Source organism: Nerophis ophidion, linkage group LG05 (genome assembly GCF_033978795.1).
Source record: "Nerophis ophidion isolate RoL-2023_Sa linkage group LG05, RoL_Noph_v1.0, whole genome shotgun sequence".
NCBI lineage: Eukaryota > Metazoa > Chordata > Actinopteri > Syngnathiformes > Syngnathidae > Nerophis > Nerophis ophidion.
Window position 1 is genome coordinate 9728648 of NC_084615.1, and position 26298 is coordinate 9754945.

The 26298-nt window shown below is 42.5% G+C and overlaps 1 protein-coding gene across 4 annotated transcripts in view; it reads right to left on the minus strand.

The window, feature by feature from the left end:
* frmpd1b (FERM and PDZ domain containing 1b) overlaps positions 1 to 26298 on the minus strand; it is a 122075-nt gene that overhangs the window by 60419 nt on the left and 35358 nt on the right. For all 4 annotated transcript variants that reach the window (XM_061899908.1, XM_061899911.1, XM_061899909.1 and 1 more), the window contains exons 3-5: positions 12152 to 12262; positions 8307 to 8479; positions 5793 to 5895 (exon numbers count right to left, since the gene is read on the minus strand). In XM_061899908.1, the coding sequence (XP_061755892.1) occupies positions 5793 to 5895; positions 8307 to 8479; positions 12152 to 12258 (383 nt within the window). In that variant the 5' untranslated portion in view covers positions 12259 to 12262. The remainder of the gene's footprint in view (positions 1 to 5792; positions 5896 to 8306; positions 8480 to 12151; positions 12263 to 26298) is intronic.

Sequence of the window (26298 nt, forward strand, 5' to 3'; positions counted from 1 at the left end):
TAAATGTAAATAAAAACAGAATAAAATGATTTGCAAATCCTTTTCAACCCATATTCAGTTGAATGCACTACAAAGACAACATATTTGATGTTCAAACTCAAACTTACATTTTTTTTTTGCAAATAATAATTAACTTAGAATTTCATGGCTGCAACAAATGCCAAAGTAGTTGGGAAAGGGCATGTTCACCACTGTGTTACATCACCTTTACTTTTAACAACACTCAATAAACGTTTGGGAACTGAGGAAACTAATTGTTGAAGCTTTGAAAGTGGAATTCTTTCCCATTCTTGTTTTATGTAGAGCTTCAGTCGTTCAACAGTCTGGGGTCTCCGCTGTCGTATTTTAGGCTTCATAATGCGCCACACATTTTCGATGGGAGACAGGTCTGGACTGCAGGCGGGCCAGGAAAGTACCTGCACTCTTTTTTTATGACGCCACGCTGTTGTAACACGTGCTGAACGTGGCTTGGCATTGTCTTGCTGAAATAAGCAGGGGCGTCCATGAAAAAGATGGCGCTCAGATGGCAGCATATGTTGTTCCAAAACCTGTATGTACCTTTCAGCATTAATGGTGCCTTCACAGATGTGTAAGTTACCCATGCCTTGGGCACTAATGCACCCCCATACCATCACAGATGCTGGCTTTTCAACTTTGCGTCGATAACAGTCTGGATGGTTCGCTTCCCCTTTGGTCCAGATGACACAATGTCGAATATTCCCAAAATCAATTTTAAATGTGGACTCGTCAAACCACAGAACACTTTTCCACTTTGCATCAGTCCTTCTTAGATGATCTCGGGGCCCAGAGAAACTGGCGACGTTTCTGGATGTTGTTGATAAATGGCTTTCGCTTTGCATAGTAGAGCTTTGACTTGCACTTACAGATGTAGCGACGAACTGTATTTAGTGACAGTGATTTTCTGAAGGGTTCCTGAGCCCAAGTGGTGATATCCTTTAGAGATTGATGTCAGATTTGATACAGTGATCGAGGGCCGCGGTCATTCAATGTTGGTTTCCGGCCATGCCGCTTACGTGGAGTGATTTCTCCAGATTCTCTGAACCTTTTGATGATATTATTGACCGTAGATGTTGAAATCCCTAAATTTCTTGCAATTGCACTTTGAGAAACGTTGTTCTTAAACTGTTTGACTATTTGCTCACACAGTTGTGGACAAAGGGGTGTACCTCGCCCCATCCTTTCTTGTAAAAGACTGAGCATTTTTTGGGAAGCTGTTTTTATACCCAATCATGGCACCCACCTGTTCCCAATTAGCCTGCACACCTGTGGGATGTTCCAAATAAGTGTTTGATGAGCATTCCTCAACTTTATCAGTATTTATTGCCACCTTTCCCAAGTTCTTTGTCACGTGTTGCTGGCATCAAATTCTAAAGTTAATGATTATTTGCAAAAAAAATATGTTTATCAGTTTGAACATCAAATATGTTGTCTTTGTAGCATATTCAACTGAATATGGGTTGAAAATGATTAGCAAATCATTGTATTCTGTTTATATTTACATCTAACACAATTTCCCAACTTATATGGAAACATAGATATATATACATACAGTATATATATACAATGTATATATATATATATATATACATATACATATATACACACACACATATATATATATATATATATATACACACACTGCATGTATACACATATATATACACACATACACATAATGTATATATATATATATATATATATATATATATATATATATATATACATAAATATATATATATATATATATATATATATAAGTTCTTAACATTTATACACATTCTCCAATCTCATTGAAGATAATGTTTTATCACTAAAGTGATAAAGTGATTCCCCTGCTCTGAGCATGTGAAATCAAAGTAATCACAACATTATCTTCAATGAAATGGGAGAATGTGTATAAATGTTAAGAACTAATTTCAGTTCTTATGTGTCTTGTACATGTGGGAATGGACAAAATAAAACTTGTCAAAGTCAATGTCAAAGCTCGTCAACTTCTGTTTCCATGCCATGGTTAGTTTGACTAATGCTGCGTGGAGAAGTGTTCACAGCAGAGCAATTCCACCGGCTGATGTTATGTCGTACTTCTTTTGACAGCAAACTGTTTAAGACAGAATCAACAGCACCTCTGCTGGAGGTAGCCGTGTAGTGCACTTTAGCGTCGCTTTAGTTGCTTCACAACATGATCCATCAATTATCTGTACCACTGAATTGACAGAATCTAATCATAATTATGTCCAACCCTAATAGAGAGATAAAGAAATAGCTTACTTTTGACAAGAACAAGAAAGTTTGATCATATTACACCTATACTGTATATACCTATATATATATATATATATATATCTATACTTTATATACCTTTATATATGTATATCTATACTGTATATACCTCTATATATATGTATACCTATCAATCAATCAATCAATGTTTATTTATATAGCCCAAAAAGGGCAAGGAAAACTCACACCCAGTGGGCAGGGAGAATTCACATCCAGTGGGACGCCAGTGACAATAATGACTATGAGAAACCTTGGAGAGGACCTCAGATGTGGGCAACCCCCCCCCCCCCCTCTAGGGGACCGAAAGCAATGGATGTCGAGCGGGTCTAACATGATACTGTGAAAGTTCAATCCATAGTGGCTCCAACACAGCCGCGAGAGTTCAGTTCGAAGCGGATCCAAGACAGCAGCAAGAGTCCCGTCCACAGGAAACCATCTCAAGCGGAGGCGGATCAGCAGCGTAGAGATGTCCCCAACCGATACACAGGCGAGCGGTCCATCCTGGGTCCCGACGAACGGTCCATCCTGGGTCTCGACTCTGGACAGCCAGTACTTCATCCATGGTCATCGGACCGGACCCCCTCCGCAAGGGAGGGGGGGACATAGGAGAAAGAAAAGAAGCGGCAGATCAACTGGTCTAAAAAGGAGGTCTATTTAAAGGCTAGAGTATACAGATGAGTTTTAAGGTGAGACTTAAATGCTTCTACTGAGGTAGCATCTCGAACTGTTACCGGGAGGGCATTCCAGAGTACTGGAGCCCGAACGCTCTATAGCCCGCAGACTATTTTTGGGCTCTAGGAATCGCTAATAAGCCGGAGTCTTTTGAACGCAGATTTCTTGCCGGGACATATGGTACAATACAATCGGCAAGATAGGCTGGAGTTAGACCGTGTAGTATTTTATACGTAAGTAGTAAAACCTTAAACTGTATATACCTTTATATATATATATATATATATATATATGTATACCTATACTGGCTCACCTGCACTGGCTTCCTGTGCACTTAAGATGTGACTTTAAGGTTTTACTAATTACGTATAAAATACTACACGGTCTAGCTCCAGCCTATCTTGCCGATTGTATTGTACCATATGTCCCGGTGAGAAATCTGCATTCAAAGAACTCTGGTCAATTAGGGATTCCCAGAGCCCAGAAAAAGTCTGTGGGTTATAGAGCGTTTTCTATTGGGGCTCCAGTACTCTGGAATGCCCTCCCGGTAACAGTTTGAGATGCTAGCTCAGTAGAAGCATTTAAGTCCCATCTTAAAACTCATGTGTATACTCTAGCCTTTAAATAGACACCCCATTTTTAGACCAGTTGATCTGCCGTTTCTTTTTCTTTTCTGCTTTGCACTGGACTCTCACACTATCATGTTACATCCCGTATGGACTGGACTCTCACGCTATTATGTTAGATCCACTATGGACTGGACTCTCATTATTATGCTGGATCCACTATGGACTGGACTCTCACTGTTATGCTAGATCCACTATGGACTGGACCCTCACTGTTATGCTAGATCCACTATGGACTGGACTCTCACTATTATGTTAGATCCGCTATTGACTGGATTCTCACTATTATGTTAGATCCACTATGGACTGGACTCTCACTATTATGTTAGATCCACTATGGACTGGACTCTCACTATTATGTTAGAACCACTATGGACTGGACTCGCAATATTATTCTAGATCCACTATGGACTGGACTCTCACTATTATTTTAGATCCACTATGGGATGGACTCTCACTATTATGCTGGATCCACTATGGACTGGACTCCCACTGTCACGCTGGATCCACTATGGACTGGACTCTCACTATTATGTTAGATCCACTATGGACTGGACTGTCACTATTATTTTAGATCCACTTTGGACTGGACTCTCACACTATCATGTTAGATCCCGTATGGACTGGACTTTCACACTATTATGTTAGATCCACTATGGACTGGACTCTCACTATTATGCTGGATCCACAATGGACTGGACTCTCACTGTTATGCTAGATCAACTATGGACTGGACTCTCACTATTATGTTGGATCCACTATGGACTGGACTCTCACTATTATGTTAGATCCACTATGGACTGGACTCTCACGATTATGTTAGATCCACTATGGACTGGACTCTCACTATTATGTTAGATCCGCTATGGACTGGACTCTCACTATTATGTTAGATCCACTATGGACTGGACTCTCACTATTATGTTAGATCCACTATGGACTGGACTCTCACTATTATGTTAGAACCACTATGGACTGGACTCGCAATATTATTCTAGATCCACTATGGACTGGACTCCCACTATTATTTTAGATCCACTTTGGACTGGACTCTCACACTATCATGTTAGATCCCGTATGGACTGGACTTTCACACTATTATGTTAGATCCACTATGGACTGGACTCTCACTGTTATGCTAGATCCACTATGGACTGGACTCTCACTGTTATGCTGGATCCACTATGGACTGGACTCTCACTAATATGTTAGATCCACTATGGACTGGACTCTCACTATTATGTTAGATCCAATATGGACTGGACTCTCACTATTATGTTAGATCCACTATGGACTGGACTCTCACTATTATGTTAGATCCACTATGGACTGGACTCTCACTATTATGTTAGATCCACTATGGACTGGACTCTCACTATTATGTTAGATCCACTATGGACCGGACTCTCACAATATTATGCTAGACCCACTCAACGTCCATTGCACCGGTCTCCTCACCCAGATCTGCGGTCCTCTCCAAGGTTTCTCATTGTCATCCCACTGGGTTGAGTTTTTCCTTGCCCTGACGTGGGATCTGAACCGAGGATGTCCTTGTGGCTTGTGCAGCCCTTTGAGACGCTTGTGATTTCGGGCTATATAAATAAACATTGATTGATTGGTTGACTTAATCAAAATCAACCTATTTAACCTCATTAATCATCTTATCTTCAATGTTCAATTGCCAACCCATTTAAAGATAACCTTGGTCTGTTTTGTATGCATTTTACCGCACTTCCATATCACATTTAGTTTTGCAATGAGGTACAATGCGGGGCGGTATAGCTCGGTTGGTAGAGTGGCCGTGCCAGCAACTTGAGGGTTGCAGGTTCGATTCCTGCCGTTGTGTCCTTGGGCAAGACACTTTACCCACCTGCTCCCAGTGCCACCCACACTGCTTTAAATGTAACTTAGATATTGGGTTTCACTATGTAAAGCGCTTTGAGTCACTAGAGAAAAAGCGCTATATAAATATAATTCACAATGCTGCCAAGGGAGGTTTCCAAAATAGTTTGCCTTAAATTGTGGAAGGCGACGCCACACCCGATTGCTCCTCAACCTGTGAAAATGTTGAAGGGACGCAATCTACAATATGGCTCCGATCTAGCAGATTACTGCATGGCTACCTTTTAAACTGTACTGCGAAAGAGGCGTTCCTACGTGCAGCATGAACCGATGTTTCGCCGTCATTCTCACCTTAAAATGTTTTCTATCTGATCAGCGTTCAGATCCTCCAACGCTGTGTCATTAATCTGCAACACCTGGTCCCCAGGGTAGAGTATGCCATCTGCAGGACTCCCTGCACACACACACACAGAGAAAATGAAAAATGGCCAAAACCGGATTCCGGTTGCATATGTGGGCTGGTTGCTACTTTTAGAGCAGATTAAATAAGATCCATACACACACACACACACAAAATGACACATTTGGTTATTCAACATGGCTGACTCAACAAAAGAGCTCTCCAGGACGTGAGGGGTTACATTTATTCTGGGTCTCTCCCAGCTTGGCTCCACACGGCTTTCTCTCGTTTTATTTATACTCATTTGTCTACAGGGGAGAGAGAGAGCGCGACTGAGGCTTATTCCAGCACTACACACAAAAAAAAAAAAAACACACGTGTGCGTAGAGAGAGCGCACAAGCCCACGGACTCCTTTCGCACGACCCATCTGCCTGGCAAAGCCCCGTCTGCCCATGAGATGCATGCAGACATGCACATGCACGCATGTTGGCACACATTGAGGCTCACTCATGCCACACACGAGTCCACAACCGGCGCCCCTTCCCCCCAATGAGCTTACGTGTCACTTCTGCTAATATCCCCGTCGTTGCAGTTTTTCGAGGCCACCTCCCTTCCTCTTTGTTTTTGCTTTACGTAAAACTAATCCACAAAATGTTCCCAAAAAGGCAATCACAGACTAATTCTCACCTTTGCACTCATCTCCCTCATCCGCTCTATTTCTACTGAATCATGTCTTCTTGTTTATATTGCTGACAGAAGGCAGTTGGGGCTTATCATTTTTTTTAAATAATGTATTCATAATGGAACCCTGCCCACCTCACAATAAAGCAGAAGAAAATGATTTCTCATGGCAAAAAAACAACAACTGTAAATTAAGACATGCCTGCAGAGAAGGGGGGGTGTGCCAGGACTGGCTGCGGGATCAGCGAAAGGTGCAAAGATGGCCCACCTGGGCCTGCTTATCTAATCACCTGTCGCTCTGTTAAAAGGCAGCAGCCGGGGAGGAGAGAGGTGGTGGAGCTGGAGCAAGAGCGAGAGAGAGACAGACAAAGAAAGACAATTGCTGAAAAGCAACTGAGAGGCGTTATTGAGAAATAAACCAGTATTGTAAACCTGAAACTCAACTGTCATGTCAGTGCTTGGTGGTCCGAGGAACCCGGAGGGGAGAAACCTCCACAATTTGCCCACTCTTCTTCTGGCATGCCTTTGCCGTGGCTACAAAAATGTCAATGAAGGCATGGTGGTCGTCCTCCTCCCCCAGACGCATCAACCGCAACCGGCGTCGATGTCTTCGGCGGTGAACCCCTTCTGGTCCAGCACCGCCCTCCTCCGGTCCGGGAAGTGCACTCGGGAGGCCGCCGGCAGGCTGAGCGCCGCTCTCTGCGCTTTCCCCGTAAGAAGTGGCAAAAGCCTCACTCCCCACTCTTCTTCTGGCCACGCACCTCTTCCTCCTCCCCCATGCGCTGCACGGCGACGGCCGCTGATATTGGTCATGCCGTTCCCACCCGGTCCGCCAGCGCCTGCAGGATTTGGCCCTGATGGGCCATTTGTAGGTGGACCGCTTTGAGCTGTTAGTGGCTGGTTGCTGTCACCGCCGCGAGCACGCTTGCGAGAGCCGTCAGGGGGCCGGCCTCTTCCGGCTCAGGTGGTCCGGCCATGTTGGGCGCCAAATTGTTGAGGTTTCTACCCCCCGGGTTCCTCGGACCACCAAGCACCGGCATGACAGTTGAGTTTCAGGTTTACAATACTGGTTTATTTCTCAATAACGTCTCTCAGGGGCGGCATAGCTCGGTTGATAGAGCGGCTGTGCCAGCAACTTGAGGGTTGCAGGTTCGATTCCCGCTTCCGCCATCCTAGTCACTGCCGTTGTGTCCTTGGGCAAGACACTTTACCCACCTGCTCCCAGTGCCACCCACACTGGTTTAAATGTAACTTAGATATTGGGTCTCACTATGTAAAGCGCTTTGAGTCACTAGAGAAAAGCGCTATATAAATATAATTCACTTCACACTTCACTTTTTAGCAATTGTCTTTCTCTGTCCGTCTCTCTCTCTCTCGCTCTCTTCCCCGGCTGCTGCCTTTTAACAGAGCGACAGGTGATTAGATAAGCCATCTACGCAACTGTCGCTGATCTCGCAGCCGGTCCTGGCACACTCCGCTTCGCTGCAGGGCCGCAGGCCACGCCCCCACCCACAAGACAATAATACATCAGCATCTTGTCCTATTGCCTTTAAAAGTCACCTAACCTGAAAATTGATTGAATTTAGAAAAGGTGAGAAGGTTCTTTCTGTTGTTTAAGTGGGCCTACTGGCACCCTGCCTGGCAAACTGAATGCCAACAGAATCAACGTGTGTGTGCAAGTGTGTGAGTGGAAATCTAGCGCATGGTGAACGGTTACATAGAGCAGGTGGCCACTTGAGGACTCATTCACATAAAAACGGTCTTTAGCACACTCCATGTATACCTGCGGCCACATCCCTGACCAGCAGGGGCGGGTTTGTGGTGAGGATGAAGCCGTGTCCAGTACTGTGGTCCAGAACAGGATCCCTGGTAATCTGCAGGGACAGCTTGGCTTGGTAATTCTGATTGGACAGGCTGTTGGAGCGTTGCGACCTCCCATCTCCTAGCAACCGCTCTCTGGGAGGGGGACAAGAGGGTAAGAGGTTACCTGAGGGATATTGTAACAGATTTTTTGGGGGGACCAAAGAGGGTTGGAAACTGCACAGGCCAGTGATTATAAGCAAGATGTAGTTTTTTAACAACTTAACACTGCAATTCGTTCCAGGACTTTTGGTATATGAGGATGTATACTGTCTGTCATACATCCCTTTTTTAAGGACATTTGACATATTTGGGTCTAAATTAGGTGGTAAATTAAGGATGGTTTTATGTATACGTATGACAGCCCAGTATTTGTCTTATTTTCTATGACGTTGTAGGAGATCGATAAAGATTTTCAACAAGATCAGGGGTCTGCATCACTAAAGAAAAATAGTATACAGCTGCAAAACATAACAGTTTATAAACTTTTAAAGGTTTTCATCTTTTTTATTTTACATTTTGCAGGAAAACTACAGATGTCCAATAATGGCTTTTTTGTCGATATCCAATATTCCGATATAATCCAACTTTTATTAACCGATTCCAATATCAACCGAAACAGATATATACAGTTGTGGAATTAACACATTATTATGCCTAATTTTGTTGTGATGCATTAAACAATGTAACAAGGTTTTCCAAAATAAATCAACTCAAGTTATGGAAAGAAAAATGCCAACATGGCACTGCCATATTTATTATTGAAGTCACAAAGTGCATTTTTTTTTTTAACATGCCTAAAAACAGCAGCTTGGAATTTGTACATGCTCTCCCTGAGAGAGGATGAGGAGGTTGAGGTGAGAAGGTTTGGTGGGGAAGGAGGTAGCGGGGGGTGTATATTGTAGCATCCCGGAAGAGTTAGTGCTGCAAGGGTTTCTGGGTATTTGTTCTGTTGGGTTTAGGGCTGGGCGATATTGCCTTTTTTTTATATTTTTAGGCCATATCGCGATATACGATATATATTACGATATTTTGCCTTGGCCTTGAATGAACACTTGATACATATAATCACAGCAGTATGATGATTCTATGTGTCTACATTCAAACATTCTTCTTCACACTGCATTAAACTTTCATGCAGAGAGGGAAATCAAAACTAAGTCAATTGACCAAAAGTGTATTTATTAAAGTTATTAAGCAATGGCACAAACATTCAAGTCATTTCCAAAACATGAATTGCAAGCTTGTCAGAGACATTTTAAGTGTCAAATAAAAATGAGTTGCATAACAGGAAATCAAGTAGTATTCGTCCTTCACTATGTGGAATGTTACTAAGGTTATGAAATGCTCTTCATTCTCTAGCGAGTGACTTTACAAACAATGCTACATATTAGCAGTAATGCTACTTTTTATAGCAACGCCCCCCCCCCCCCCCCCCCACACACACATGACAAATTACGGTTGTCTGTTCGACATATTCCCGCTTGAAGCCGAACTACTGCCAGACGATGAAGTGAAGTGAAGTATATTTATATAGCGCTTTTCTCAAAGTGACTCAAAGCGCTTTACATAGTGAAACCCAAAATCTAATTTTTACATTTAAACCAGTGTGGGTGGCACTGGGAGCAGGTGGGTAAAGTGTCTTGCCCAAGGACACAACGGCAGTGACTAGGATGGCAGAAGCGGGGATCGAACCTGCAACCCTCAAGTTGCTGGCACGGCCGCTCTACCAACCGAGCTATAACCCTGCTCTTGTTATTGGGAATGAAGTCTTCCTTCATTTGTTACCAGATCCGCACCATCTTTCTCTCGTACGGCTACGTTAGCGGCTAACGTTAGCCACGTCGCTACCTCTCTGCCCTTTTTTTTTTTTTTTACCTCTCTGCCCTGGGAGGGCGTGTATGTGACGTGTGACGTATGTAAGCCTGCTTGTCTGCGAGAAGGAGAGACAGGAAAGAACGAGGAGAGCCTTAAGTGTACGCCCGCAGCTAAAAGTCCTGCGTGTGAACGTATATTCGAATATTACGATATAGTCATTTTCTATATCGCACAGAGACAAACCCGCGATATATCGATATATCGCCCATCCCTAGTTGGGTTTATGTTGTGTTACGGTGCAGATGTTCTCCCGAAGTGTGTTAGTCATTCTTGTTTGGTGTGGGTTCACAGTGTGGCGCACATTTGTAACAGTGTTCAAGTTGTTTATACAGCCACCCTCAGTGTGACCTGTATGGCTGTTGACCGAGTATGCCTTGCATTCAGTTGCGTGTGTGCATAGCCGAGACAGGAAAGAACGAGGAGAGCCTTAAGTGTACGCCCGCAGCTAAAAGTCCTGCGTGTGAACGTGTATTCGAATATTACGATATAGTCATTTTCTATATCGCACAGAGACAAACCCGCGATATATCGATATATCGCCCATCCCTAGTTGGGTTTATGTTGTGTTACGGTGCAGATGTTCTCCCGAAGTGTGTTAGTCATTCTTGTTTGGTGTTGGTTCACAGTGTGGCGCACATTTGTAACAGTGTTCAAGTTGTTTATACAGCCACCCTCAGTGTGACCTGTATGGCTGTTGACCGAGTATGCCTTGCATTCAGTTGCGTGTGTGCATAGCCGAGACAGGAAAGAACGAGGAGAGCCTTAAGTGTACGCCCGTGGCTAAAAGTCCTGCGTGTGAACGTATATTCGAATATTACGATATAGTCATTTTCTATATCGCACAGAGACAAACCCGCGATATATCGTATATATCGATATATCGCCCAGCCCTAGTTGGGTTTATGTTGTGTTACGGTGCAGATGTTCTCCCGAAGTGTGTTAGTCATTCTTGTTTGGTGTGGGTTCACAGTGTGGCGCACATTTGTAACAGTGTTCAAGTTGTTTATACAGCCACCCTCAGTGTGACCTGTATGGCTGTTGACCGAGTATGCCTTGCATTCAGTTGCGTGTGTGCATAGCCGTAGATTCTATTCTATATCATGTGACTGGGCCGGCACGCAGAGGCAGTGCCTTTAAGGTTTATTGGCGCTCTGTTTTTCTCCCTACCTGCGTGTACCACTCCGTACAGCGGTGTTTTAAAAGTCGATGGATGGATGGAAACCGATACCGATAATTTCCGATATTACATTTTAAAGCATTTATCGGCCGATGATATCGATATTATCGGACATCTCTACTCTTTGATTGTAGTTTGATTTGATATTTTATGATTATTATATTCTTATTTTTGCCTTCTTGTAGTTTCTGTTAAGAATTGACAAATTGTGCTCAATAAATAAACTTGCCGTGCCTATTATTATACACTGATCATTATTATTATACACTGATCATTATTATTATACACTGATCATTATTATTATACAATGATCATTATTATTATACAATGATCATTATTATTATACACTGATCATTATTATTATACACTGACCATTATTATTATACACTGATCAACATTATCTGCAATAGCATAATGTGGGACAGACATTGAATATACATCAGGAGAATGGTGTGGATGTTTTCTTCATTCTCAATCAAAACATGGGAGTTTTTCGGGGTGTTTTCTATCCAGTTTTCCCCTGAAAGTTGTTTTATATGCTGTTAAAGCAGTTTGTGGGCGTGAGCTCAGCATTTTCTTGGTGGGTGAGAAGATTTTCTGGCCTAGTCTGTTGAATCTACAAACAGTGGCCATCTTCATTCCCCTGAACAATCTGGTGAATTATGTTACAAGTTAAAAAGGAAATGTGAGTAGTAGTAATTCTGCATGTTTACCTGCTTAGTGATTCTCTGGTGCGACGTATTATGGTTCCCACCACCTGCTGCACTCTGCTCGCCCTCCGCGCGGGAGACCTGCTCCGACATCGCTCCTTCTCCTCCATTTATCTGAGGAGACAAACATTTCATCTTCAGACACTGACATTTCAGAAGCAGAACAAAGTGTATAACAGTGCAGATTCATCTCCATAATTGCAATCCCATCTACTTTGAACTTCTAAGGCAGGGGTGTCAAACTCATTTTAGTTTAGGGGGCGCAAGGTGGAAAATATTTTCCCACGCCGGCGGGACTGATAATATCATGGCATCATCATCATCATCAGCCGTTGTGAGTCCACTGCTGGACGAAAGCCTCAGCATGTTTCTGCCATTTGGACTACTTTTCATGCTGGTTATTAGCCTACACCTTCCACTCTGGCTTGGTTAGATTAGAGAAAAAAAAATTTGAATATTAAAATAAAATTTAAAAAATCGGTCTTAGCCTAGGCCCTGGAATGGGGGTGCAGACTGAGGCCAAGGGAAAAAAACAACATCTCATAGCCATAGTACACATCCCTCTTACATGTGTGTAATAGGGAAACATCAAACATCAAAGAACACAGAGGACATTAAAGACATTAAAGCAGCAGATACAACCAGACACTTCTACATACAGCTATGAATAAAAAGTAAAATAAACATATCCACTGTGGTGGCCTCTGCGGTGTTCCACGCCATCGTCCGCTGGGGAGGTGGGAGCATGGCCAGAGACAGGAGCAGACCCAACAAAGCAACCAAGACAGCCGACTCCACTCTCGGCCAGTGTCCAGTCCGCATGGATGAGCGAGGATACGTCCAAGGTGACTGAGGTGTCTGACACCTGCTCACCCAGTCGAGACACCGCGAAGCCTCTCCGTCCCAGCGCTCAGTGCTAGCTCTGCAGCCCTGTCCCCTCATCCGCATCTCCTCCAGTCCCTCCAAACAGACTCTGGTGTGGCAGAGACCCAGCAGCTGGTCTCCATGGCCAAAAGGCTCCCGGGAGGCAGATCCAGAAGTCCACAAAAAAAGCACCACAGAGGTCACGAAAGTGCCACCCCTTGTCACACAAGGGGTGGTGCGGGTTGGAAGGGGTATTTTATATCAGAGATCCTTCTCCTGGACCAGTGGTTCTCAAACTTTTTTTTGTCATCCCCCACTTTGGACAAGGGGGGGTTTTCAAGCCCCACCTGCCCCCATCGCCCAAACAGAACGCTAATGCCAAGCTTAACATTTTCAAATTTATCAAGTAACATCAAGTTGTATACATTCAAACTCAATAACATAAAATAACATCAAGTTCAATATTAAATTAAATAACTGTGCAGCTGTGGTGTAACTTGCATCAAGTTCAATAATAAATCAAATAACTTGCATCAAGTTCAATAATACATTTATTAAAACGCCACTTTTTCGTATTTTGATCAAATTTACCGCGCTCACAACATCTGTTTAAACCTCATTGAGTTCGGGGCTGAGCTGCCTTGACACGAGTGCTTCCTGGTGAACGACAATGTGGCCAATGCGCATTTGGCGCAACCCTCTTTATTAGAACCTGTAGCCCGTTTCTTGACCCTGCCATGGTCTGTGTGCCATCAGAGCAAAAGCCCGCACAGTTTTCCCATTTAAGGTCGTGTTCTTTGAGGAAACTCTCCATTATCTTGAACAGCTCATCAGCACTGGCTCTATTTTTTTGTATTTGCAAAACAGCAAATCCTCGCACAGTGACTCGCCATTCACAAAGCGGACGTATCACGTATGCGATGAACAGGCAGTCTTTATTGCCGTCAGTAGCTTTGTCCACTTGTAAAGCAAAACGATTTTCTTTTCATTTGTCTACGAGTAAAAGGCAGCACTTCCTCCTTTGACGCCGTACTCGCACCTTCACTCACTTAAGTGTCAGTTCTTCAAGGCCGACAAAGTCCTTCCACCTCAGTTCCCACTTCGGACTCCTTCTGGACGCTTCTAGCGGGCAGGAAATACCGGAGTGAGCTTTTTTTTTTTTTTTCGCCCGACAATGGCTGGCGTCACTTTTTGGAAGCACGGTGTGTGAAAACTTCCGCGGAGGTACTTTTTTTTTTTAAAGATTAATTTAAGAAGTAAACGAGGAGGACGAGAAGATGAAAAAACAGTTCAACCGCATGAGGCAACTTGCCAACCAAACCGTCGGAAGGGCTGAGAAAACCGAGGTGCTGAGTGATGACCTCCTCCAGGTAAAGATGCCAAGTTATACATACATATTCTTATGCACATAATCACGTGTGACAGTCGCTTGCTGTCGTTCCGGTTCCACGGACCACCAAGGAAGGACATTCTGTCAAACAGGTTTATTCCGCCATCCTAGTCACTGCCGTTGTGTCCTTGGGCAAGATACTTTACTCACCTGCTCCCAGTGCCACCCACACTGGTTTATATGTAAAAATTAGATATTGGGTTTCACTATGTGAAGCGCTTTGAGCCACTAGAGAAAAAGCGCTATATAAATATAATTCACTTCACTTCATCACTTGCAATGTCGCATATACGTCTCCCAACTGTGTCGTTTGACGGTGGGACAGCTTTTAATTTTGCTGCTACCCTTTCGCGCGAAAGTTTCTTCCTCTTAGCCCCGCCCCCATTAGTTACTAACTGTTGCGTCTGTCAAACTCTCGCTCCGACCTAGAAATTTGAAGCCTACAAGAAAAACAAGTAATTTACATTAATTTATATGGCGTATTTCACAGACACAATCACAAAGTGATTTAAAGTTTGTATAGAAAATGGGGTTGTAAAAAAAATAATCTAAGAATATAATAAAAATAATAAAAATGACTAATTAAAGTGAAATTTCCTCCCATTCCTCATGCCCCACACTTTGAGAAACGCTGTCCTAGACTAATTGGCTTACTGGGCTGTTGAACTTAGTCTGTCCTGTTGGTTGTCTGCGCCCCATTTATGGCGATGACCGCCCGCCAGTCACAAGAGAAGGTGCAAACGGTTGTTTGTGTGCATTTTATAGACGTTAGTTGGGACTCACTAACCCCACACACAACCTCCCATCTCATGCCTGCATGTAGTTTAACGTCATACCCAGGACACATGGCATAATAATGAATAAATAAAGACAACTTCAAAACTGTTTTCTTTGTCTTAATTCGACCAAATATAGAACAAGCACTATCTGAAAATGTATACATTACAAATAATCCTCTTGGCAAAACACTTCAAGTTAGTACAGTTTCAAAAACACCACAAAAAACACAATTGGACTGTTTTTACAAAGCCATTAAAATTTAAGAACTTCCTGTTTAGCATTTTCATGTTGGTAGTTCACCATTAAAAATGTGTTTGGGGGGACGGCGTAGCGAAGTTTGGAGAGTGGCCGTGCCAGCAACCTGAGAGTTCCTGGTTGGATCCCCACCTTCTACCAATCTCGTAACGTCCGTTGTGTCCTTGAGCAAGAGAGTTCACCCTTGCTCCTGATGGGTCGTGGTTAGAGCCTTGCATGGCAGCTCCTGCCATTAGTGTGTGTGAATGGGTGAATGTGGAAATAGTGTCAAAGTGCTTTGAGTTCCTTAAAAAAAGTAGAAAAGCGCTATACAAGTACAACCCATTTACCATTTGGAAAAGGAACCTGTGGAGAGACACAGCCGGCGGGCCAACAACGGGCGGAAAGCAGCAGCGCGGGTCCACCTGGAGGCCAGGAGAGGCGTGACGCACGTGGAGCGGCACAAGAACGGCAATCCGAGTCAGGTGCGTAAAACACACACCTGCTCACAATCTGCGCATCTGCTCCTAGATTATAAGAGAGGCGAAGGGGGCACGATCGGGAGAGAGAGGAGGAAACCACGGCAACCCGACCACGAGCACGACGATCGATCCAGCCCGAGATGACAAACCCCCGCAGCGGACGCAAGCACCGGACGCCGAATGGCGTGCAACGGCGACAAGCAGGCAGAACGCGCGCACTGAAAAGTGGCGTGACCACTAGAAATGGGCGCGCCCAACTGGCCTGAATACAAATATAATGAGGAAATAAATCTGAATCAAACCTGCTATGATGCGTTGTGTGTCAAGTGTCCCCGCGACACACAGGAGGACGGCTGGGAGGCCGTCACAGACCCGAATGTTTTTTTCAAACCGCCGCATTGGTGAAATCCACAATTGCCACAACACATTAATTTATAATCATTCAAATATTAAATTGATAATACAACCAAAATAATTGTCAAAATTACACCATATTAACCAAATTAAAAGTAACATATACAAATGTCCTGAGTAGTCCTGAGTTCAAGCCCAGGCTCAGGATCTTTCTGTGTGGAGTTTGCATGTTCTCCCCGTGACTGCGTGGGTTCCCTCCGGGTACTCCGGCTTCCTCGGATAGGTTGATTGGCAACACTAAATTGGCCCTGGTGTGTGAATGTGAGTGTGAATGTTGTCTGTCTATCTGTGTTGGCCCTGAGATGAGGTGGCGACTTGTCCAGGGTGTACACCGCATTCCGCCCGAATGCCGCTAAGATAGGCACCAGCACCCCCCACGACCCCAAAAAGGGACAAGCAGTAGAAAATGGATGGGTGGATAACTAAAAACTTAACTAATGTTAACATGGTAGATTTAAGCATAAAATAAAATAGAACAACCAACAAATGTAGACTAGGATAGGATAGGTGTTTATTGTCATTGCAAAACTACAACAAAACTTTGTTTTCAGCACAAACCTGTTCAAGATTAGACAAACAAACAGTGTACAGGGATACAGAACAGGAACGCTATAGCGCCCCGTAAAAGATGGGAAAAAGGTAAACGCTGGGGAATGATGAGTTAAAAAAATACAATCTAGACTGGGCTCCTATGGGGGCCCAGTCTGGAGTGGGAAAAAAGCTTGAAAGCAAAACACATATACATATTACAACATACATCTCCAGATATCTAGCAACAGAGGGGGGGGTAGTTTGGGGTCATTATGGTAGGCCACAGCTCTCAGGCGCTGACCATCCATTCATCACCCCTACGGGATTTGCGTCGAGGGCGTTGGGTTGGGGGGGTGGGGTGTGTATGTGTGGCGTATATTTTTGTGGATGAGTGTGTGTGTAAGCCCGCAGTGTGTCTCTGTACCGCGGCCTTGATATATTGTGCAGTCGCTAGTCCAAAGTCAACAACAACAAGTGTGTGTCCATGAGAGACAAGAAGGAAGTTTGTTGTGTCTTCGCCAGGGAAACAATCCAAGTTAGAATGATTTGTATGCGGGTGAAAATAAAATTTGCTTTTCGCTCTAAATTGTCTATGACTGGTCCTAAAAACTGCGGAGTAGACAGTCCGATGTAATCCACAGTTCTTCCCACATCCTCCAATCATTTGTGGCAGCTTTGGGGTACTTTGAAGACTGCTAGCAACTTCCAATTTGTTGCCAAACCAGAGCAACGCTTAATCCAATTAGCAGATCTCCTGTTGTCATAATTCCGAATAGGTAGATATTAGACATGCGCGATTTGCGGTCACAACCGCGGAGTCCGCGGATAAACCGCGGGTCGGGTGGGTGACATGACGAAAAAACTCAACAAAGAAATATTGCATCTCCCACTTTTCCTGGAATTGTCTTTGCTCATCACGAACCTTTCTCTTCACCGCAGGCTTTGAAAAAGACATGTTTGGGGTTGTGGAATATATTTGTATTTAGCCGACGCACGGATAATAATGTGTGTCGTTACACTTTTCCTCCCTACAGCAACACGAGCGCAAAAAAGTGATTGCTCCCGAGGTGTTATCCGGCGTCATATAGAAGTATATGTAGTGTTCATCGTGTGAGGCAATGCAAATTAAACAATAATTAAAAAAAAAAAACGGTTTGAATAGGTCCAGGTTATCGGGGACTGTTATTACTGACGGACAGGTGTCGGTGGTGTGACTGCAGCCAGGCATGTAAGAAATCCCTCGTCTCCCTGGCAACGTCTCTGTCGCTTTCACTCATTTGCCGCTTTTCCACTAATGCTGGGGTAGGCAACCCAAAACGTTGAAAGAGCCATTTTGGACCCAAATAACACAACGCTGTCAAGCGCCATTCCTATAAAACTCGCGGGCCGCACTAACATTAAACTTTCCAATTAAGGTGGTGGCCCTGTGCTTAACAAAGAAATATTGCATCGCCCACTTTTCCTGGTATTGTCTTTGCTCATCACGAACCTTTCTCTTCACCGCAGGCTTTGAAAAAGACATGTTTGGGGTTGTGGAATATATTTGTATTTAACCGACGTACGGAGAATAATGTGTGTCGTTACACTTTTCCTCCCTACAGCAACACGGCGGTCGGCGGATAATAGCCGGGAAAGTACCGGGATAGCGAGCGCAAAAAAGTGACGGCTCCCGGGATGTTATCGGACGTCATATAGAAATATATGTAGTGTGAGGCAATGCAAATTAAACAATAATTAAAAAAAAAAAATAACGGTTTGAATTGGTCCAGGTTATCGGGGACTGTTATTACTGACGGACAGGTGTCGGTGGTGTGACTGCAGCCAGGCATGTAAGAAAACCCTCGTCTCCATTGGCAACGTCTCTGTTGCTTTCACTCATTTGCTGCTTTTCCACTTATGCTGGGGTAGGCAACCCAGAACGTTGAAAGAGCCATTTTGGACCCAAATAACACAACGCTGTCAAGCGCCATTCCTATAAAACTCGCGGGCCGCACTAACATTAAACTTTCCAATTAAGGTGGGGGCCCTGTGCTTAACAAATAAATATTGCATCTCCCACTTTTCCTGGAATTGTCTTTGCTCATCACGAACCTTTCTCTTCACCGCAGGCTTTGAAAAAGACATGTTTGGGGTTGTGGAATATATTTGTATTTAGCCGACGCACGGAGAATAATGTGTGTCGTTACACTTTTCCTCCCTACAGCAACACGAGCGCAAAAAAGTGATTGCTCCCGGGGTGTTATCCGGCGTCATATAGAAGTATATGTAGTGTTCATCGTGTGAGGCAATGCAAATTAAACAATAATTTTTAAAAAATAACGGTTTGAATAGGTCCAGGTTATCGGGGACTTTTATTACTGACGGACAGGTGTCGGTGGTGTGACTGCAGCCAGGCATGTAAGAAAACCCTCGTCTCCATTGGCAACGTCTCTGTCGCTTTCACTCATTTGCTGCTTTTCCATTTATGCTGGGGTAGGCAACCCAGAACGTTGAAAGAGCCATTTTGGAGCCAAATAACACAACGCTGTCAAGCACCATTCCTATAAAACTTGCGGGCCGCGCTAACATTAAACTTTCCAATTAAGGTGGGGGCCCTGTGCTTAACAAAGAAATATTGCATCTCCCACTTTTCCTGGAATTGTCTTTGCTCATCACGAACCTTTGTCTTCACCGCAGGCTTTGAAAAAGACATGTTTGGGGTTGTGGAATATATTTGTATTTAGCCGACGCACGGAGAATAATGTGTGTCGTTACACTTTTCCTCCCTACAGCAACACGGGCGCAAAAAAGTGATTGCTCCCGAGGTGTTATCCGGCGTCATATAGAAGTATATGTAGTGTTCATCGTGTGAGGCAATGCAAATTAAACAATAATTAAAAAAAAAAAACGGTTTGAATAGGTCCAGGTTATCGGGGACTGTTATTACTGACGGACAGGTGTCGGTGGTGTGACTGCAGCCAGGCATGTAAGAAATCCCTCGTCTCCCTGGCAACGTCTCTGTCGCTTTCACTCATTTGCCGCTTTTCCACTAATGCTGGGGTAGGCAACCCAAAACGTTGAAAGAGCCATTTTGGACCCAAATAACACAACGCTGTCAAGCGCCATTCCTATAAAACTCGCGGGCCGCACTAACATTAAACTTTCCAATTAAGGTGGTGGCCCTGTGCTTAACAAAGAAATATTGCATCGCCCACTTTTCCTGGTATTGTCTTTGCTCATCACGAACCTTTCTCTTCACCGCAGGCTTTGAAAAAGACATGTTTGGGGTTGTGGAATATATTTGTATTTAACCGACGTACGGAGAATAATGTGTGTCGTTACACTTTTCCTCCCTACAGCAACACGGCGGTCGGCGGATAATAGCCGGGAAAGTACCGGGATAGCGAGCGCAAAAAAGTGACGGCTCCCGGGATGTTATCGGACGTCATATAGAAATATATGTAGTGTGAGGCAATGCAAATTAAACAATAATTAAAAAAAAAAAATAACGGTTTGAATTGGTCCAGGTTATCGGGGACTGTTATTACTGACGGACAGGTGTCGGTGGTGTGACTGCAGCCAGGCATGTAAGAAAACCCTCGTCTCCATTGGCAACGTCTCTGTTGCTTTCACTCATTTGCTGCTTTTCCACTTATGCTGGGGTAGGCAACCCAGAACGTTGAAAGAGCCATTTTGGACCCAAATAACACAACGCTGTCAAGCGCCATTCCTATAAAACTCGCGGGCCGCACTAACATTAAACTTTCCAATTAAGGTGGGGGCCCTGTGCTTAACAAATAAATATTGCATCTCCCACTTTTCCTGGAATTGTCTTTGCTCATCACGAACCTTTCTCTTCACCGCAGGCTTTGAAAAAGACATGTTTGGGGTTGTGGAATATATTTGTATTTAGCCGACGCACGGAGAATAATGTGTGTCGTTACACTTTTCCTCCCTACAGCAACACGAGCGCAAAAAAGTGATTGCTCCCGGGGTGTTATCCGGCGTCATATAGAAGTATATGTAGTGTTCATCGTGTGAGGCAATGCAAATTAAACAATAATTTTTAAAAAATAACGGTTTGAATAGGTCCAGGTTATCGGGGACTTTTATTACTGACGGACAGGTGTCGGTGGTGTGACTGCAGCCAGGCATGTAAGAAAACCCTCGTCTCCATTGGCAACGTCTCTGTCGCTTTCACTCATTTGCTGCTTTTCCACTTATGCTGGGGTAGGCAACCCAGAACGTTGAAAGAGCCATTTTGGAGCCAAATAACACAACGCTGTCAAGCACCATTCCTATAAAACTTGCGGGCCGCGCTAACATTAAACTTTCCAATTAAGGTGGGGGCCCTGTGCTTAACAAAGAAATATTGCATCTCCCACTTTTCCTGGAATTGTCTTTGCTCATCACGAACCTTTGTCTTCACCGCAGGCTTTGAAAAAGACATGTTTGGGGTTGTGGAATATATTTGTATTTAGCCGACGCACGGAGAATAATGTGTGTCGTTACACTTTTCCTCCCTACAGCAACACGGGCGCAAAAAAGTGATTGCTCCCGAGGTGTTATCCGGCGTCATATAGAAGTATATGTAGTGTTCATCATGTCAGGCAATGCAAATTAAACAATAATCCAAAAAAAAACAACGGTTTGAATAGGTCCAGGTTATCGGGGACTGTTATTACTGACGGACAGGTGTCGGTGGTGTGACTGCCGCCAGGCATGTAAGAAATCCCTCGTCTCCATTGGCAACGTCTCTGTCGCTTTCACCCATTTGCTGCTTTTCCACTTATGCTGCGGTAGGCAACCCAGAACGTTGAAAGAGCCATTTTGGACCCAAATAACACAACGCTGTCAAGCGCCATTCCTTTGATTGATTGATTGATTGATACTTTTATTTGTAGATTGCACAGTTCAGTACATATTCCGTACAATTGACCACTAAATGGTAACACCCGAATAAGTTTTTCAACTTGTTTAAGTCGGGGTCCACGTTAATCAATTCATGGTAACATGAAAACTATAACGATAAAACTATAAAACTCGCGGGCCGCACTAACATTAAACTTTCCTATTAAGGTGGTGGCCGCAAAATAACATCTCGCGGGCCACAATTGGCCAGCAGGCCGCGTGTCTGAGGCTCCTGATTTAAACAGCGTGAAGTGAGATGAGGGTTATACTGGAATTGTTATTGCGACATCCAGTGGACACATACATAACAGCAATTTATTAATAAAAAAATGGCAGCTCATTTTTATTACTTAGAAAACTAATGTTGCAGGCCACGGGGCCAGACTAAACCTGTTCACGGGCCGAATCCCGCCGTCCTGGTGTGTGATGACAAATCACATATGTGCAGAAGACGGACAGAGCGAGAAGAGGAGATGAGCAGTGGGGCGAAATGTGACACATATCCCCCTTGATGACCCGATTCAACACAACAAAGAAAAATAGCTACACTGTCGCACAACAACAACAACTCAAATAGTGAGTTCTCTGTAAACATGAGTCAATCTCCATGTTAACGAGGACTTCCTGTTTTGCCGTTCTTTAAAAAGAGAAGTGGCCGTGCAAGACGTAACTAAGAAGCAAAGCAGGATTTATCTTGAGAGGAGTTTGTTTATGTTTCTGTGAACACACGCAATGCACACTGTAAAAATGAACGTAAAAGCTACAGCAAGCAAATTGTTAAATAGCAACAGTAAAACACTGTGATGCAGTAGTAAATGCAGTGTTTTTCTGCAAATTCCTGCAAAGCAAGAAACATTAGATAACTTAAAGGCCTACTGAAAGCCAATACTACCCACCACGCAGTCTGATAGTTTATATATCAATGATGAAATATTAAGATTGCAAAACATGCCAATACGACCTTTTTAGTTTACTAAATTGCAATTTTAAATTTCCCGCGAGGCATCCTGTTGAAAACGTCGCGAAATGATGACGCTTATGTCGACGCGTGCTTGTGACGTTATTGGTTCGAGCGGACATTTCAGCCCAGCACCACTCACGGCTAAAAGTCGTCTCTTTTCATCGCATAATTACACAGTATTTTGGACATCTGCGTTGCTGAATCTTTTGCAATTTGTTCAATTAATAATGGAGACGTCAAAGAAGAATACTGTTGGTGGATTGCAGCTGCCGTTAGCAAAACAAACACAGCCGGTGTTTCTTTGTTTGTTGTGAAGCTTTAACACAGAGCGAACCATGTTTCTCTACCACATGTCAACCAGCAAGTTTTTTGGATGGGAAAATTGTGATATTAAGTCGGCTCTTACCGGAGACTTGAGCGGATTATGCGACCTCCTGCAGCTGTCAAAAAGGCAGCTGCGATCTTGGCTCCTCCATTGGCTTCTCTCAGAGACACTGGCGGTCACCACAGCCCTCCGACTTTCAGGTATGACTTTATAAGCTCACTAAAACACTATTACCACAATAAACAGATAAGGGATTTTCCAGAATTATCCTGGCAAATGTGTGTAATAACATCTGAATCGCTCCCAATGCCGTAATTTTTTTTTTTTTTTTGTGCTTCACTCTAACTTTCCTCATCCCTGAATTTTTCATCCTAGCTCAAATTAATGGGGAAATCGTCGCTTTCTCGGTCCGAATTGCTCTTGCTGCCGGTGGCTATGATTGTAAACAATGTGAGGATGTTAAGTGCTCCACAAACCGTGACGTCAAGCACACATCGTCTGCTACTTCCGGTACAGGGAAGGCTTTTTTATTAGCAACCAAAAGTTGCAAACTTTATCGTCGATGTTCTCTACTAAATCTTTTCAGCAAAAATATGGCTATATCGCAAAATAATCAAGTATGACACATAGAATGGACCTGCTATCCCCATTTAAATAAGAACATGTCATTTCAGTAGGCCTTTAAATCACTATGGTTACACTATGAAAAAATCCAAACAATTTACAGTAAAATACTAGCAGCTGCGGTAGAAAACACACACTGCAAAAACTGAAATTTAAGTAGGATTAAATATCTCAAATAAGGGTTGTATTTGCTTATTTTCTGTCTGATAAGATAATTTTATGTTAGAGTGTTTTACTTGTTTTAAGGGCTTTAGTCCTAAATGATCTCAGTAAGATATTACAGCTTTTTGCTGAGATTTTATAACCTATATTAAGTAAAACATGTTTGAAACTATAACATCAACTGTTGAAAAGCTGTAATACACTCACAAGCATGAAACTACTTTTTTTTAAACTAATAATTACATATTTCAAGCATGAACAAAAAAAAACATTCAACATGTGACATTTCATACAATTTTGAACAGAAATAGTTCATGCACATTTAGATCAATTCTTCAAAATTACAATTAAAAAATTTGACCGGGGGCCGGGCTGTAAATATGCGCATTATTTTTTTTAACATGCCCCAAAACACCAGCTCGAAATTTGAGACATGCTCTCCCTGAGATAATCCTAATACCCACTACAACTATGGGAAATACAATACTTTGACTTTCACAAAGTGCATTATTTTTATTTTTTTTTCTAAACACGCCTCAAAACAACAGCTACAAAAACAATGAAGGCACACAGCTTCAGTCCAGAGTATACTTAGAGTAATAAAGAAAACAATAACATAGTCCTCCTTTAGTAGACTGCCAGGCATACTGTATAACAGGAAATTATAAACTGGGCTCAATCTGCCCTGCTCTAATGTATTTGCATGAGTAACACAAATGTGCTGCAAGCTAGTGGTGAGTGCTTGAAGTGGCCTAGCAGTCAGCCAGAGCTTCTGAAATGCTGCGTTGAGACAGGGCATCTCTGATCACTACAAGCTGCTTTCTATGTTTGCTTTTCATCCATCTTCCGCTTGTATTCATCGTGTATCTCCTTATGATTCTTGAAGAGGCGGGAGATCTAATTGCTCATATTAAAGGAAGATGTCTTGGTTCCTCCTCGCATGACCAACTTTTTGCAGTCATTGCAAATTGCCAGTTTTTTATCCGTCAGAAAACACTTTAAAATAATCCCAAACCATAGACATTGTGTCGTTAGTCACCGAGCGAGCTCTTGTTTTTGTTATGCCACGCACGCGGCGGTTTGATGAGGTCATCAAGGGTCGCCAGTAAACCTCTCATGCTGCAGTCGTCAACTCCTCACATCTGCAACCCCCCTCCAAGGTTTCTCATTGTCCCATTAGGTTGAGTTTTTCCTTGCCCTGATGTGGGATCTGACCCGAGGATGTCATTGTGGCTTGTGCAGCCCTTTGAGACACTGGGGATTTAGGACTATATAAATAAACATTGAATGATATCACTAAAACATGGTTCATATTCAAGTCACAAAATGTAAATGGAGTATTGTTGGTGCTTTTTGGATGTTTATTTATTGTTTTTTTATGGGCAGAATAGAGGACCTCCCATTGGCTGCATTGAAAGTGGACTTTTACTTAGGTTTATTTACGAGTTAGAATGTATAAAAAAATAAATAAATCAGTCGTCATGTCTCTCATATTGATTGTGAACGATTCCAAAAAAAGTGCAGTTCCCCTTAAATTCTTTGATACTGTTTTTTAATTTTGTCCTGTTATGAATTTTTTTTTGCAATTATTTCTACTATTATTCTTACTAGCCTATGTTTTTATTAATTAATTCTTTTTATATATATATATATATATATATATATATATATATATATATAATTAATTAATTTTATATATATATCTATATATATATAATGAATTAATTCTAAGTAATTAATATTATATAAAAATAATCAATTCATTAATGTATTTATATATAATTATTTTTAATTAATTAATGTTATGTTTTTATTTATTAATTAATTCATTTTATATATATATATATATATATATATATATATATATATATATATACCATATTTCCTTGAATTGCCGCCGGGGCGCTAATTAATTTAAAACCTCTTCTCACTCCTGCGCTTACCAAAGGCATGCGGTAAAAGTAAGCATGAGCTAATTATTTTAAAACATCTTCTCACTCCGGCACTTACCAAAGGTATGCAGTAAAAATTTGAGTGTGATGTAAGCTTGGACCTTAAATCCTACTGAATAGTTCTTAATCTTCTTCCCTTTAAGCGATTTCAAATTACCGCTATTGAAATCAGCCTCCTCCATTTTGAAAATGATGACAGGGGAAGTGTCACACTCGTGACGTCACGAGTTTGACCCGGCGGTAATTCAAGGCAGGCGCTTACTATATGCCCTGCGGCAATTCAAGAAAGTATGGTATATAATGAATTAATATTATATATATATATATACATATATATGAAATTAATTCATTATATATATATATAAACACACATATATATATGTATATATTTAATGAATTAATAATAAATAAAAACAGACTAGTAAGAATAATAGTAGAAATAATAGCAAACAAAAATTATATATATATACATATATATATATATACAATGAATTAATTAATAAATAAAAACAGACTAGTAAGAATAATAGTAGAAATAATA